The sequence below is a fragment of the Procambarus clarkii genome, chromosome 33, assembly GCF_040958095.1.
Source record: "Procambarus clarkii isolate CNS0578487 chromosome 33, FALCON_Pclarkii_2.0, whole genome shotgun sequence".
Taxonomy (NCBI): Eukaryota; Metazoa; Arthropoda; class Malacostraca; order Decapoda; family Cambaridae; genus Procambarus; species Procambarus clarkii.
Window position 1 is genome coordinate 41,348,248 of NC_091182.1, and position 13,981 is coordinate 41,362,228.

The 13,981-nt window shown below is 47.3% G+C and overlaps 1 protein-coding gene across 1 annotated transcript; it reads right to left on the reverse strand.

Annotated features, from left to right (window-relative positions):
• Nucleotides 1–1,228: 1,228 nt before the first annotated feature.
• LOC138370834 (putative uncharacterized protein DDB_G0290521) lies at nt 1,229–10,992 on the reverse strand. The gene is made up of 3 exons (XM_069335440.1): nt 10,981–10,992; nt 1,725–2,227; nt 1,229–1,631 (listed from the first exon to the last, which is right to left on the reverse strand). Exons 1-3 carry the CDS (start codon nt 10,990–10,992, stop codon nt 1,229–1,231), a joined length of 918 nt encoding a protein of 305 aa, XP_069191541.1.
• Nucleotides 10,993–13,981: the final 2,989 nt, after the last annotated feature.

Consider the following 13,981-nt stretch of genomic DNA (forward strand, 5'->3'; position numbering starts at 1 on the left):
TGGTTGTATAGTTGGGTGTGTATTGGGTTAGTGTGGTTGTATATTTGGGTGTGTATTGGGTTAGTGTGGTTGTATTAGGGTGTGTATTGGGTTAGTGTGGTTGTATATTTGGGTGTGTATTGAGTTAGTATAGTTGTATAGTTGGGTGTGTATTGGGTTAGTGTGGTTGTATATTTGGGTGTGTATTGAGTTAGTATAGTTGTATAGTTGGGTGTGTATTGGGTTAGTGTGGTTGTATATTTGGGTGTGTATTGGGTTAGTGTGGTTGTATTAGGGTGTGTATTGGGTTAGTGTGGTTGTATTAGGGTGTGTATTGGGTTAGTGTAGTTGTATATTTGGGTGTGTACTGGGCTAATGTAGTTGTATACTAGGGTGTGTATTGGGTTAGTGTGGTTGTATACTTGGGTGTCACTGGGTTAGTGTAGTTGTATATATGTATTTTGTTTTTATATTTTGTATATATGTATTTTGTTTTGTGTTCAGGAGTTTGTAACGACGCCTGTTCCAAAACTACGAAGATTTGACATGAAGAGAGACTGAAAGAACTAGACTTGACGTCGCTAGAGAAGAGGAAAAAGAAAGGACACATAAGACATAAAATAATTAAGGGAATAGACTCGAAGTGATTTTCACAGTGAATACCTTTTAGAACAAAAGGGCAGGAGTGGACAATTTAAAAAAAACACACAGATTAACCATAGAGAGCCGGTCGGCCGAGCGGACAGCACGCTGGACTTGTGATCCTGTGGTCCTGGGTTCGATCCCAGGCGCCGGCGAGAAACAATGGGCAGAGTTTCTTTCACCCTATGCCCCTGTTACCTAGCAGTAAAAAAGGTACCTGGGTGTTAGTCAGCTGTCACGGGTTGCTTCCTGGGGGTGGAGGCCTGGTCGAGGACCGGGCCGCGGGGACACTAAAGCCCCGAAATCATCTCAAGATAACCTCGTATTCAACTTTTTTTTTCCATTTCATCTCGACTGTTTAATCTTTTGAAAATAATTTTGCCTTTTTGGCTGAGATGCCCAAAATGATCTTATCTTTTATTTTATGTTGTTCTTCCTTCGCATATTGTGTTCTTCCTCTCACTCTCTTCCCATTCTTCTATTGTCACATTTATTATTTCCCCCTTTCATCGTTCATTGTTCATTACTCAGCATTCTTTCTCAGGTATTCTCTGTGTTCCTTCAAATATTTGATGATTTTTATCGCCTCTTTTTTATGGTTTAAAAACTAAGACTTGGGCTCAGGAGGAAAGTCCTCAATGTTATCAATGAGTGCTGCAAGCAAAGAGCTGTCGGTTAGGGTCTGCGTCGGTAAAGAGCTGTCGGTCTGTGTCTGAGTTGGTAAAGAGCTGTCGGTCTGCGTCTGAGTTGGTAAAGAGCTGTCGGTCTGCGTCTGAGTTGGTAAAGAGCTGTCGGTCTGTGTCTGCGTCGGTAAAGAGCTGTCGGTCTGCGTCTGCGTCGGTAAAGAGCTGTCGGTCTGTGTCTGCGTCGGTAAAGAGCTGTCGGTCAGCTCTGCGTCGGTAAAGAGCTGTCGGTCTGTGTCTGCGTCGGTAAAGAGCTGTCGGTCTGTGTCTGCGTCGGTAAAGAGTTGTCGGTCTGTGTCTGCGTCGGTAAAGAGCTGTCGGTCAGCTCTGCGTCGGTAAAGAGCTGTCGGTCTGTGTCTGCGTCGGTAAAGAGCTGTCGGTCTGTGTCTGCGTCGGTAAAGAGCTGTCGGTCAGCTCTGCGTCGGTAAAGAGCTGTCGGTCTGTGTCTGCGTCGGTAAAGAGCTGTCGGTCTGTGTCTGCGTCGGTAAAGAGCTGTCGGTCAGCGTCTGCGTCGGTAAAGAGCTGTCGGTCAGCGTCTGCGTCGGTAAAGAGCTGTCGGTCAGCGTCTGCGTCGGTAAAGAGCTGTCGGTCAGCGTCTGCGTCGGTAAAGAGCAGTCGGTCTGCGTCGGTAAAGAGCTGTCGGTCTGCGTCTGCGTCGGTAAAGAGCTGTCAGTCTGCGTCGGTAAAGAGCTGTCGGTCTGCGTCTGCGTCGGTAAAGAGCTGTCGGTCTGTGTCTGCGTCGGTAAAGAGCTTTCGGTCAGCGTCTGCGTCGGTAAAGAGCTGTCGGTCAGCGTCTGCGTCGGTAAAGAGCTGTCGGTCGGCGTCTGCGTCGGTAAAGAGCTGTCGGTCGGCGTCTGCGTCGGTAAAGAGCTGTCGGTCTGTGTCTGCGTCGGTAAAGAGCTGTCGGTCGGCGTCAGCCTATCCTATAAACACCGGCTTCACCTGATCCCAAAAGCTCATATATTTCACTAACACATTATTTGTTTCATTTAAGGAATAAACTCTGTTGCTAAGTTACAATCATGTTTGTAACAGGATACAGCTGTATCCTGTTACAGGATACAGCTGTTACAGGATACAGGATACAGCTGTATCCTATTACAGCATCAAGTTATATCATGTTACATGATACAGCTGTATCCTGTTACTGAATACAGCTGTATCCTGTTACAGGATACATCTTGATAAATTGCCCTGAATAAGTGATAAACGAGTCCTGTATCAGTCTTTTATTTTGCAGTAGACCCGATTCCCACCAAAATTAAATATATCTTGGCCTGTACACATATATGTACTATATGTACCTAATATAGTACACATATATGTACTATATTAGGCCTACGAGTGCGTTTATTGAGTCTAGGATTGCTTGGAAATGGTTATCTTGAGGTTATCTTGAGATAATTTCGGGGCTTTTTAGTGTCCCCGCGGCCCGGTCCTCGACCAGGCCTCCACCCCTAGGAAGCAGCCCATGACAGCTGACTAACACCCAGGTACCTATTTTACTGCTAGGTAACAGGGGTATAGGGTGAAAGAAATTCTGCCCATTGTTTCTCGACGGCGCCTGGGATCGAACCCGGGACCACAAGATCACAAGTCCAGCGTGCTGTCCGCTCGGCCGACCAGCTCTCCTCTGGTAAATCAGGTTGTTAACTTACAACTAAATTTACAACCTGATTCAAGTTACAACCTGATTTACCATCAGGTTGATGGTAAATCAGGTTGATTAGTTACATTTCCTGTTTTCTATGATGCCATTTTGGGCTTATTCAGTAAGGCAATATGTGAACTTTTGGAAGGGTCCAACAGTACGTGTTGGTATGGACTGCTGAAAGTGTTGTTGGTACACTTGATCCCAGGGTGTAGTACACAGTCTTCTTTGGTTCGGTCGGATGATGATACACTTCGTACCAGCTTTCAAACACTCGAACAGCTTTCGAACACGTCAGTCTAGCACATTAGTATTGTATTCGAACACTTTAATAGTCAGTCTAGCACATTAGTACTATATTCGAACACTTTAATACAGTCAGTCTAGCATATTAGTACTGTATTCGAACACCTTAATTTAGTCAGTCTAGCACATTAGTACTGTATTCGAACACTTTAATACAGTCAGTCTTGCACATTAGTACTGTATTCGAACACTTTAATACAGTCAGTCTAGCACATTAGTACTGTATTCGAACACTTCAATACAGTCAGTCTAGCACATTAGTACTGTATTCGAACACTTTAATACAGTCAGTCTAGCACATTAGTACTGTATTCGAACACTTTAATACAGTCAGTCTAGCACATTAGTACTGTATTCGAACACTCTAATGAACCTAAAGATCAGAAATCAAGCAACTGTCTGCTCAAAAGACTTGTTTATAAATTGCTATTGATAAAAGATATCAGATAATTACTGAGTTAATCTCGATACTGAGCGTCATATCTTCAGTTCGCAAATGCAAAGAGAGAGAGAGAGAGAGAGAGAGAGAGAGAGAGAGAGAGAGAGAGAGAGAGAGAGAGAGAGAGAGAGAGAGAGAGAGAGAGAGAGAGAGAGAGAGAGAGAGAGAGAGAGAGAGAGAGAGAGAGAGAGAGAGAGAGAGAGAGAGAGAGAGAGAGAGAGAGAGAGAGAGAGAGAGAGAGAGAGAGAGAGAGAGAGAGAGAGAGAGAGAGAGAGAGAGAGAGAGAGAGAGAGAGAGAGAGAGAGAGAGAGAGAGAGAGAGAAGAAGCAGAAGTGGGCGGAAACGTAGTTAGGAGATGGAACAATGACGATAACAAAGAGAAGAACAAGAGAAAGGTGAAGAACACATACTCACGCTGAGAGTGGATAGAGAGTGGATAGATTCCACGATATTCCAAGTTATTGACGTCTTACATGGTCTATGAGTGGATAGAGAGTGGATAGATTCCACGATATTCCAAGTTATTGACGTCTTACATGGTCTAAGAGTGGATAGAGAGTGGATAGATTCCACGATATTCCAAGTTATTGATGTCTTACATGGTCTATGAGTGGATAGAGAGTGGATAGATTCCACGATATTCCAAGTTATTGACGTCTTACATGGTCTAAGAGTGGATAGAGAGTGGATAGATTCCACGATATTCCAAGTTATTGACGTCTTACATGGTCTAAGAGTGGATAGAGAGTGGATAGATTCCACGATATTCCAAGTTATTGACGTCTTACATGGTCTAAGAGTGGATAGAGAGTGGATAGATTCCACGATATTCCAAGTTATTGACGTCTTACATGGTCTAAGAGTGGATAGAGAGTGGATAGATTCCACGATATTCCAAGTTATTGACGTCTTACATGGTCTAAGAGTGGATAGAGAGTGGATAGATTCCACGATATTCCAAGTTATTGACGTCTTACATGGTCTAAGAGTGGATAGAGAGTGGATAGATTCCACGATATTCCAAGTTATTGACGTCTTACATGGTCTAAGAGTGGATAGAGAGTGGATAGATTCCACGATATTTCAAGTTATTGACGTCTTACATGGTCTAAGAGTGGATAGAGAGTGGATAGATTCCACGATATTCCAAGTTATTGACGTCTTACATGGTCTAAGAGTGGATAGAGAGTGGATAGATTCCACGATATTCCAAGTTATTGACGTCTTACATGGTCTAAGAGTGGATAGAGAGTGGATAGATTCCACGATATTCCAAGTTATTGACGTCTTACATGGTCTAAGAGTGGATAGAGAGTGGATAGATTCCACGATATTCCAAGTTATTGACGTCTTACATGAACTAAAAGTGCATCAACAGTTAAGTTGATGTAAGCTTCAAGGTACTGAAAGTGTCAGATAAGTTGCTCCTAACTTACAAGTAAGTGCTGAAGGTTTGTGATCATCTGCGTGTCTTCTAAATTAAGTGACACTTGTATCCATGTTATCATCATGTATCCGCACATAGCACCTCTGAGTAAGGGAACACTTTAATTTTATCATTTAAATTTATATAATTTATTTTTATATCAATTTTATCATTTAATTGTAATTTTAATTACATCTTCTATCTCTTCTTTGCTCCCATTTTTCCTCTCCATTCAGCGTTATTTCCTCCATTCTTATCCTTCATTTTTGCCAAATCGATTCATTTCGACCTCTTTGTTGTCATTTTCTCAGTTCTTCTCTACCTCCTTCGACATTTTTCTCTAGTCTTTCGCATCTTATTCATCCCAGAACGCTCCATCAATGTTCCATCTTGAGAGTAGGTGCTTCTTCAGGGTGACCTCCTTCCCCCTTCCTATCCTTCCCCCATCCCTCCTCCTCCTCTATCCCCCCCATTCTTCCTCATCATTTGTCCACATGTTGCCCCATTCTTCTTCTGAGACGTTTCTCTCCCTCCTAGATGTAAATAATGACGCAATTTACCTCAGCTCATTTTCTCTTTTGTTCTCTCACAACATAGGTAAAAATTAGAGTGTGACCAGGGTGGGGGGGGGGGGCTGAGTGTGTTTGGTCAGGATGGGGGGGGGGCTGAGTGTGTTTGGTCAGGGTGGGGGGGGGGGCTGAGTGTGTTTGGTCAGGATGGGGGGGGGGCTGAGTGTGTTTGGTCAGGGTGGGGGGGGGGGCTGAGTGTGTTTGGTCAGGGTGGAGGGGGGGCTGAGTGTGTTTGGTCAGGGTGGGGGGGGCTGAGTGTGTTTGGTCAGGGTGGCGGGGGCTGAGTGTGTTTGGTCAGGGTGGCGGGGGGGCTGAGTGTGTTTGGTCAGGGTGGCGGGGGGCTGAGTGTGTTTGGTCAGGGTGGGGGGGGGCTGAGTGTGTCTGGTCAGGGTAGAGGGGGGCTGAGTGTGTTTGGTCAGGGTGGGGGGGCTGAGTGTGTTTGGTCAGGGTGGGGGGGGGCTGAGTGTGTTTGGTCAGGATGGGGGGGGGCTGAGTGTGTTTGGTCAGGATGGGGGGGGGCTGAGTGTGTTTGGTCAGGGTGGGGGGGGGCTGAGTGTGTTTGGTCAGGATGGGGGGGGGGCTGAGTGTGTTTGGTCAGGGTGGGGGGGGGCTGAGTGTGTTTGGTCAGGGTGGCGGGGGGGCTGAGTGTGTTTGGTCAGGGTGGGGGGGGGGGCTGAGTGTGTCTGGTCAGGGTAGAGGGGGGCTGAGTGTGTTTGGTCAGGGTGGGGGGGCTGAGTGTGTTTGGTCAGGGTGGGGGGGGCTGAGTGTGTTTGGTCAGGGTGGGGGGGGCTGAGTGTGTTTGGTCAGGGTGGGGGGGGGGGGCTGAGTGTGTTTGGTCAGGGTGGGGGGGGGCTGAGTGTGTTTGGTCAGGATGGGGGGGGGGGGCTGAGTGTGTTTGGTCAGGGTGGGGGGGGGGCTGAGTGTGTTTGGTCAGGGTGGGGGGGGGGCTGAGTGTGTTTGGTCAGGGTGGGGGGGGGGCTGAGTGTGTTTGGTCAGGGTGGGGGGGGCTGAGTGTGTTTGGTCAGGGTGGGGGGGGGCTTAGTGTGTTTGGTCAGGGTGGGGGGGGGCTGAGTGTGTTTGGTCAGGGTGGGGGGGGCTTAGTGTGTTTGGTCAGGATGGGGGGGGGGCTGAGTGTGTTTGGTCAGGGTGGGGGGGGGGCTGAGTGTGTTTGGTCAGGGTGGCGGGGGGGGGCTGAGTGTGTTTGGTCAGGGTGGCGGGGGGGGGGGGCTGAGTGTGTTTGGTCAGGGTGGGGGGGGGGCTGAGTGTGTTTGGTCAGGGTGGGGGGGGGCTGAGTGTGTTTGGTCAGGGTGGGGGGGGGGCTTAGTGTGTTTGGTCAGGATGGGGGGGGGCTGAGTGTGTTTGGTCAGGGTGGGGGGGGGCTGAGTGTGTTTGGTCAGGGTGGCGGGGGGGGGCTGAGTGTGTTTGGTCAGGGTGGCGGGGGGGGGCTGAGTGTGTTTGGTCAGGGTGGGGGGGGGGCTGAGTGTGTTTGGTCAGGGTGGGGGGGGGGGGCTGAGTGTGTTTGGCCAGGGTGGGGGGGGGGCTTAGTGTGTTTGGTCAGGATGGGGGGGGGCTGAGTGTGTTTGGTTTGGTCAGGGTGGGGGGGGGCTGAGTGTGTTTGGTCAGGATGGGGGGGGGCTGAGTGTGTTTGGTCAGGGTTGGGGGGGGCTGAGTGTGTTTGGTCAGGTTGGGGGGGGGCTGAGTGTGTTTGGTCAGGATGGGGGGGGCTGAGTGTGTTTGGTCAGGATGGGGGGGGGGCTGAGTGTGTTTGGTCAGGATGGGGGGGGCTGAGTGTGTTTGGTCAGCGTGGGGGGGGCTGAGTGTGTTTGGTCAGGGTGGGGGGGGGCTGAGTGTGTTTGGTCAGGGTGGGGGGGGGCTGAGTTTGTTTGGTCAGGGTGGGGGGGGCTGAGTGTGTTTGGTCAGGGTTGGGGGGGGGCTGAGTGTGTTTGGTCAGGGTTGGGGGGGCTGAGTGTGTTTGGTCAGGGTGGGGGGGGGCTTAGTGTGTTTGGTCAGGGTGGGGGGGGGCTGAGTGTGTTTGGTCAGGGTGGGGGGGGCTTAGTGTGTTTGGTCAGGATGGGGGGGGGGCTGAGTGTGTTTGGTCAGGGTGGGGGGGGGGCTGAGTGTGTTTGGTCAGGGTGGCGGGGGGGGCTGAGTGTGTTTGGTCAGGGTGGCGGGGGGGGGCTGAGTGTGTTTGGTCAGGGTGGGGGGGGGGCTGAGTGTGTTTGGTCAGGGTGGGGGGGGCTGAGTGTGTTTGGTCAGGGTGGGGGGGGGCTTAGTGTGTTTGGTCAGGATGGGGGGGGGCTGAGTGTGTTTGGTCAGGGTGGGGGGGGCTGAGTGTGTTTGGTCAGGGTGGCGGGGGGGGGCTGAGTGTGTTTGGTCAGGGTGGCGGGGGGGAGCTGAGTGTGTTTGGTCAGGGTGGGGGGGGGCTGAGTGTGTTTGGTCAGGGTGGGGGGGGGCTGAGTGTGTTTGGCCAGGGTGGGAGGGGGGCTTAGTGTGTTTGGTCAGGATGGGGGGGGGCTGAGTGTGTTTGGTCAGGGTGGGGGGGGGCTGAGTGTGTTTGGTCAGGATGGGGGGGGCTGAGTGTGTTTGGTCAGGGTTGGGGGGGGGCTGAGTGTGTTTGGTCAGGGTGGGGGGGGGCTGAGTGTGTTTGGTCAGGATGGGGGGGGCTGAGTGTGTTTGGTCAGGATGGGGGGGGGGGGCTGAGTGTGTTTGGTCAGGATGGGGGGGGCTGAGTGTGTTTGGTCAGCGTGGGGGGGGCTGAGTGTGTTTGGTCAGGGTGGGGGGGGCTGAGTGTGTTTGGTCAGGGTGGGGGGGGGCTGAGTTTGTTTGGTCAGGGTGGGGGGGGCTGAGTGTGTTTGGTCAGGGTTGGGGGGGGGGCTGAGTGTGTTTGGTCAGGGTTGGGGGGGCTGAGTGTGTTTGGTCAGGGTGGGGGGGGGGCTGAGTGTGTTTGGTCAGGATGGGGGGGGCTGAGTGTGTTTGGTCAGGATGGGGGGGCTGAGTGTGTTTGGTCAGGATGGGGGGGGCTGAGTGTGTTTGGTCAGGGTGGGGGGGGCTGAGTGTGTTTGGTCAGGGTTGGGGGGGGGCTGAGTGTGTTTGGTCAGGGTGGCGGGGGGGGGGCTGAGTGTATTTGGTCAGGGTGGAGGGGGGGCTGAGTGTGTTTGGTCAGGGTGGGGAGGGGAGGCTGAGTGTGTTTGGTCAGGGTGGCGGGGGGGGGGGGCTGAGTGTGTTTGGTCAGGGTGGCGGGGGGGCTGAGTGTGTTTGGTCAGGGTGGAGGGGGGGCTGAGTGTGTTTGGTCAGGGTGGGGGGGGGCTGAGTGTGTTTGGTCAGGGTTGGAGGGGGGGCTGAGTGTGTTTGGTCAGGGTGGGGGGGGGCTGAGTGTGTTTGGTCAGGGGGGGGGCTGAGTGTGTTTGGTCAGGATGGGGGGGGCTGAGTGTGTTTGGTCAGGGTTGGGGGGGGGCTGAGTGTGTTTGGTCAGGGTGGGGGGGGCTGAGTGTGTTTGGTCAGGATAGGGGGGGGCTGAGTGTGTTTGGTCAGGATGGGGGGGGGCTGAGTGTGTTTGGTCAGGATGGGGGGGGGGCTGAGTGTGTTTGGTCAGGGTGGGGGGGGGGCTGAGTGTGTTTGGTCAGGATGGGGGGGGCTGAGTGTGTTTGGTCAGGGTTGGGGGGGGGCTGAGTGTGTTTGGTCAGGGTGGGGGGGCTGAGTGTGTTTGGTCAGGGTTGGGGGGGGCTGAGTGTGTTTGGTCAGGGTGGGGGGGGGCTGAGTGTGTTTGGTCAGGATGGGGGGGGCTGAGTGTGTTTGGTCAGGGTTGGGGGGGGGCTGAGTGTGTTTGGTCAGGGTGGGGGGGCTGAGTGTGTTTGGTCAGGATGGGGGGGGCTGAGTGTGTTTGGTCAGGGTGGGGGGGGCTGAGTGTGTTTGGTCAGGGTTGGGGGGGGGCTGAGTGTGTTTGGTCAGGGTGGGGGGGGGCCGAGTGTGTCTGGTCAGAGTGGAGGGGATGAGTATATGCTCTCAGGCTAATGACTGGATCATACCTGGAAAGGATTTCAAGAGTTATTCTACTCTCCTAGCCCAGCCTGAGACCAGGCTCAATCATATCTCCATTTTAAACTGTGTATGGAGTCCCTGGAAACACAAACCGAAACTGTCTCTATTTTCCGCTTGTTACAACTTGTAATAAAGTTGTTACATCTTGGCTTAGCCTGTTTATGACGTATTATAACGTTGTTACAACTGGCTATATTGGTTGTTATAACTGGTTAGGAGGTGTTAAAACTTGTTCGAACGTTGTACCAACGGCGTAGTTTCGGTGTGTGTTTGGTGGAGTCTGCCTCCACCACATCACTGCCTTATGCATTCAAATTCAAATGTTTATTCAGGCAAAGTACATACATACAGGGTGTGATACAAACATTGATGGATTTATAGATAGAGCTAGTACATACAATGCCTAAAGCCACTATTACGCAAAGCGTTTCTAGCAAGAAAAACACTAAGACTAAAACTTAATACTATTTGTATTAAGTTTAATTCCATTTGTTAACTACTCTGACACTAAAAAGTTCATTCTAATGACTATGGTTCATTTCGGTACTCAATTTCCACCTGTGTCCCCTTGTGCGTGTGCCCCTTGTTAAATATAAATAAACTATCCTTATATATCCTACCAATTCCTCTGAGATTCTTGTATGTGGTGATCATGTCTCCCCTAACTCTTCTGTCTTCCAGAAACGTGAGGTTCAGTTCCAGTAGTCTCTCCTGGTAGCTCATACCCGTCACCTCGGGTACTAGTCTGGTTGCAAACCTCTGAATCTTCTCCAATTTAGTCATTAGCTTGACGAGATACGGATTCCATGCTGGAACTGCATACTACAGGATTGGTCTGACATATGTGTGTGTTCATGTGTGTGAGAGTGTGTGCCTATGCTCTTTAGCCCCACCTTTCGACCATATGTGATTTCATGCAATGACTTTTCACACGTTTTCTTATCATATTTACATACCAAACTAAATTAAATTAACCTGAGCATATTTATCATCTAATGAACAAATCCACAAGGGTAGTGACGAAGATTCGAACCTGCGTCCGAGAGCATCCCAGACGCTGACTTAATCGACTGAGTTTCTCATCTAATCGACTGTTTCTCATCAAATCATTCCCATTTATATTCGACTCTTAAGACTAAAAAAAGCTCCTTCTTTCATCTCTGTAATTCATTTCTTCCTCCAATTCGCAATTATTTCTACTCGTTCTTTTGTTCCTCACATTCATCATTGTTTCTCACTCTTCTTACCCAATTCTCCATGGTATCTTAGAGACCACAATCATGTCTCCCCCCCCCCATTCCTTCTTTCCTTTAGTTCCCTAAGTCTTTCCTCATAGCCAAATTACCCTCAGTTCAGGAACGAACCTTTTCGATATATTTCAACTTTTTTTTCTAGGTAGGGGTTCCATGCGGGTGCAGCATACCCAGGAATTAGAGGTAGTATGTGTTAAGAGATCAGTAAGCTCCTCTGCCCAAGCTCGTGATGGCTTCCCTGGATATGATGCCCAACCACTTACGGTAGGTAGACGGTAGAGCGATGGTCTCGCTTCATGCAGGTCGGCGTTCAATCCTCGACCGTCCAAGTGGTTGGGCACCATTCCTTCCCCTCGTCCCATCCCAAATCCTTATCCTGACCCCTTCCAAGTGCTATATAGTCGTAAAGGCTTGGTGATTTTCCCTTGATAATTCCCTTCCCTTCCCTGGATATGCAAAATATTGGGTATATAGCTATGCAAAAATTTATTTTGAGTTAAAAAAATATAAATACTGTATGCATATATAAATAATTTGTATAAATACCTTATGTATATATTGCATTCATCAATTGTAATGTTAACTAAATATATCGAGTTTCTCGGCTTGTACAACACAACCACTTGGGCTGGACGGTAGAGCGACAGTCTCGCTTCATGCAGGTCGGCGTTCAATCCCCGACCATCCAAGTAGTTAGGCATCATTCATCCCAACTCCCATCTCAAAATCCTTACCCAGATCCCTTCCTAGTACTATATAGTCGACATGGCTTGACGCTTTCCCCCTGATAGTTCCCTTCCTTTCCTCGGCTTATACAGCGAGATGGGCTTTTTCTCCTTCACAGAAACTGCCTCTAGCATCGATAAGACAATTTTCTTATCTATAATCTTATCCCAGTTGGTCTGTTAAAGTTTTTTGGGGGAAAAGTCTGTGAGAGAGCCCCACTGTTTGGCTGTCTCAATGAGTTCTAAGGAATTATGATTCCCAAGTGGAGTATAACAACATTATATGCAAACATAAAATTGTGTTTATGTTAAATATTATAGTTTAATTGCGTAAATATTGTATCATCATTTAATTATTGTTGTATCCATTACATGTAAACAAATATTGAAATTGGCAGCGAGAGCATAATTATCAATTAAATTAAATCCATTCGGTCTAATATACATATATATACCAGTTCAATGCAGCTTCCAATATGGTAAACATCCAAACATTAAACATTGTTAACATTAAATACTTATTTACAAACACAAAACAGAATAACATACAACACAAGGTCCTCATATCTCATTATTCATAATATAATAAAAATTAATATGTAGGAATGACACTAATTATATATGCAATGAGGACAGTTGTATAAACCATATTTATGATGCCATTGCCAATAAAGAGATATAATAAAGAGATAGAGAAAGAGATATAAAGAGATAATAGAGAGACAATATATAATATATAATATATAATAATATATAATTAATATATATAATATAAAATATAGAGATAATAATAGATAATAAAGAGATATAATATAAAGAGATAGAGGCAAGAGATATAATAATAGATATAATAATCTAATAAATAATTAGATTTATCTAATAAATAAAAAATCTAATAATTATAAATAATATTTATATTTATAATTATAAATCATTGCTTCAGGCCTTCATGCTTCAGCTTATGCAAATCAAGCAGCTTAAGAGACCGTCTCCTCTACCAGTCCTCGTAATTAAACTAATCCGGTCGTTTAACTGCCGTGAACAGGGTTAAGAAATCATCAAAGACCCTGACCAAACATTCCATTTGCCACCACTAATTATCAACTAATTATTTCAGATGCATCTTCTCGTGCTGCCTCTTATTAGAGATGAGTTTGTGATGGTGGTTCATTTAGTAATTAATATTGATTAATTTGGGGTATTTTTGGGTATATTTGGGGTCATTTGGGGTATTTTTGTGCCTGGTCAAGAAGAGAGAAACTGAGAACGTCACCAGCATTAATGGTGACCAGAAGATTGACAACACAAACACACATCATATAAACATTGGATTTCCTACCACAAAAAATTGCAATCATAGAGACAAAACTCTTTGAGTGTAATATAAGATACTGCATTTTAAAAATGTTTCTAGGTAATTAGACAGAAATGAAACCGGGGAAGGATAACATTTTGAAAGGCCAGCCATACTCTTGCATGGTGGGATTGTGGGAGGAGAAGGATAACATTTTGAAAGGCCAGCCATACTCTTGCATGGTGGGATTGTGGGAGGAGAAGGATAACATTTTGAAAGGCCAGCCATACTCTTGCATGGTGGGATTGTGGGAGGAGAAAGTGATGTGGAGGGAAAGTTAGCAAATAACTTGATGGGAAGAGTAGGGAGTATCTCATGTTTTAACAGCGTGTGTTAGGATGCAAAGAATAAGAACTAACGTATGGTAAACATTGATATCAACAAATACACTAGATTTAAAAGAGAAGCAGAGAAACCATTTAGTAAACAATAAAACAATAAAACAATAAATTTTATTGCAAAATAAAATTTATTGCAATTTATAAATTTATTTATTGCAAAATAAAATTTATTTTTAAAATATTGCAATAAAATTTTAATTTTATTGCAAAACAATAAAAGCTACTGCAAAGCCTCATTTCAGAAGAAAAACGAGAATGAAAACCAAGGCATCAGACTCGGGAAAGAATATCAGGTCACCACGAAGTGCGACAAGAGTTATATCTGTAAAGGAGAACTCAGCGTACGAGCCCATGGAGGTTTAAGCGTAGACGAGACAAGAGAGTGAGTATGGACTACGAGAAAAAGATAGAAACACTGAATAACATCATGTCAGCTAAGCGAGAGGTACAGAAACGCTTGATGTGGACTCAAATGTACCAATATTGAAGGACATCAGATGCACAGGAGACCATGTAGCTGCCCGAAACGCTGTCAATCAGTAGTACATTTATATATATATATATATATATATATA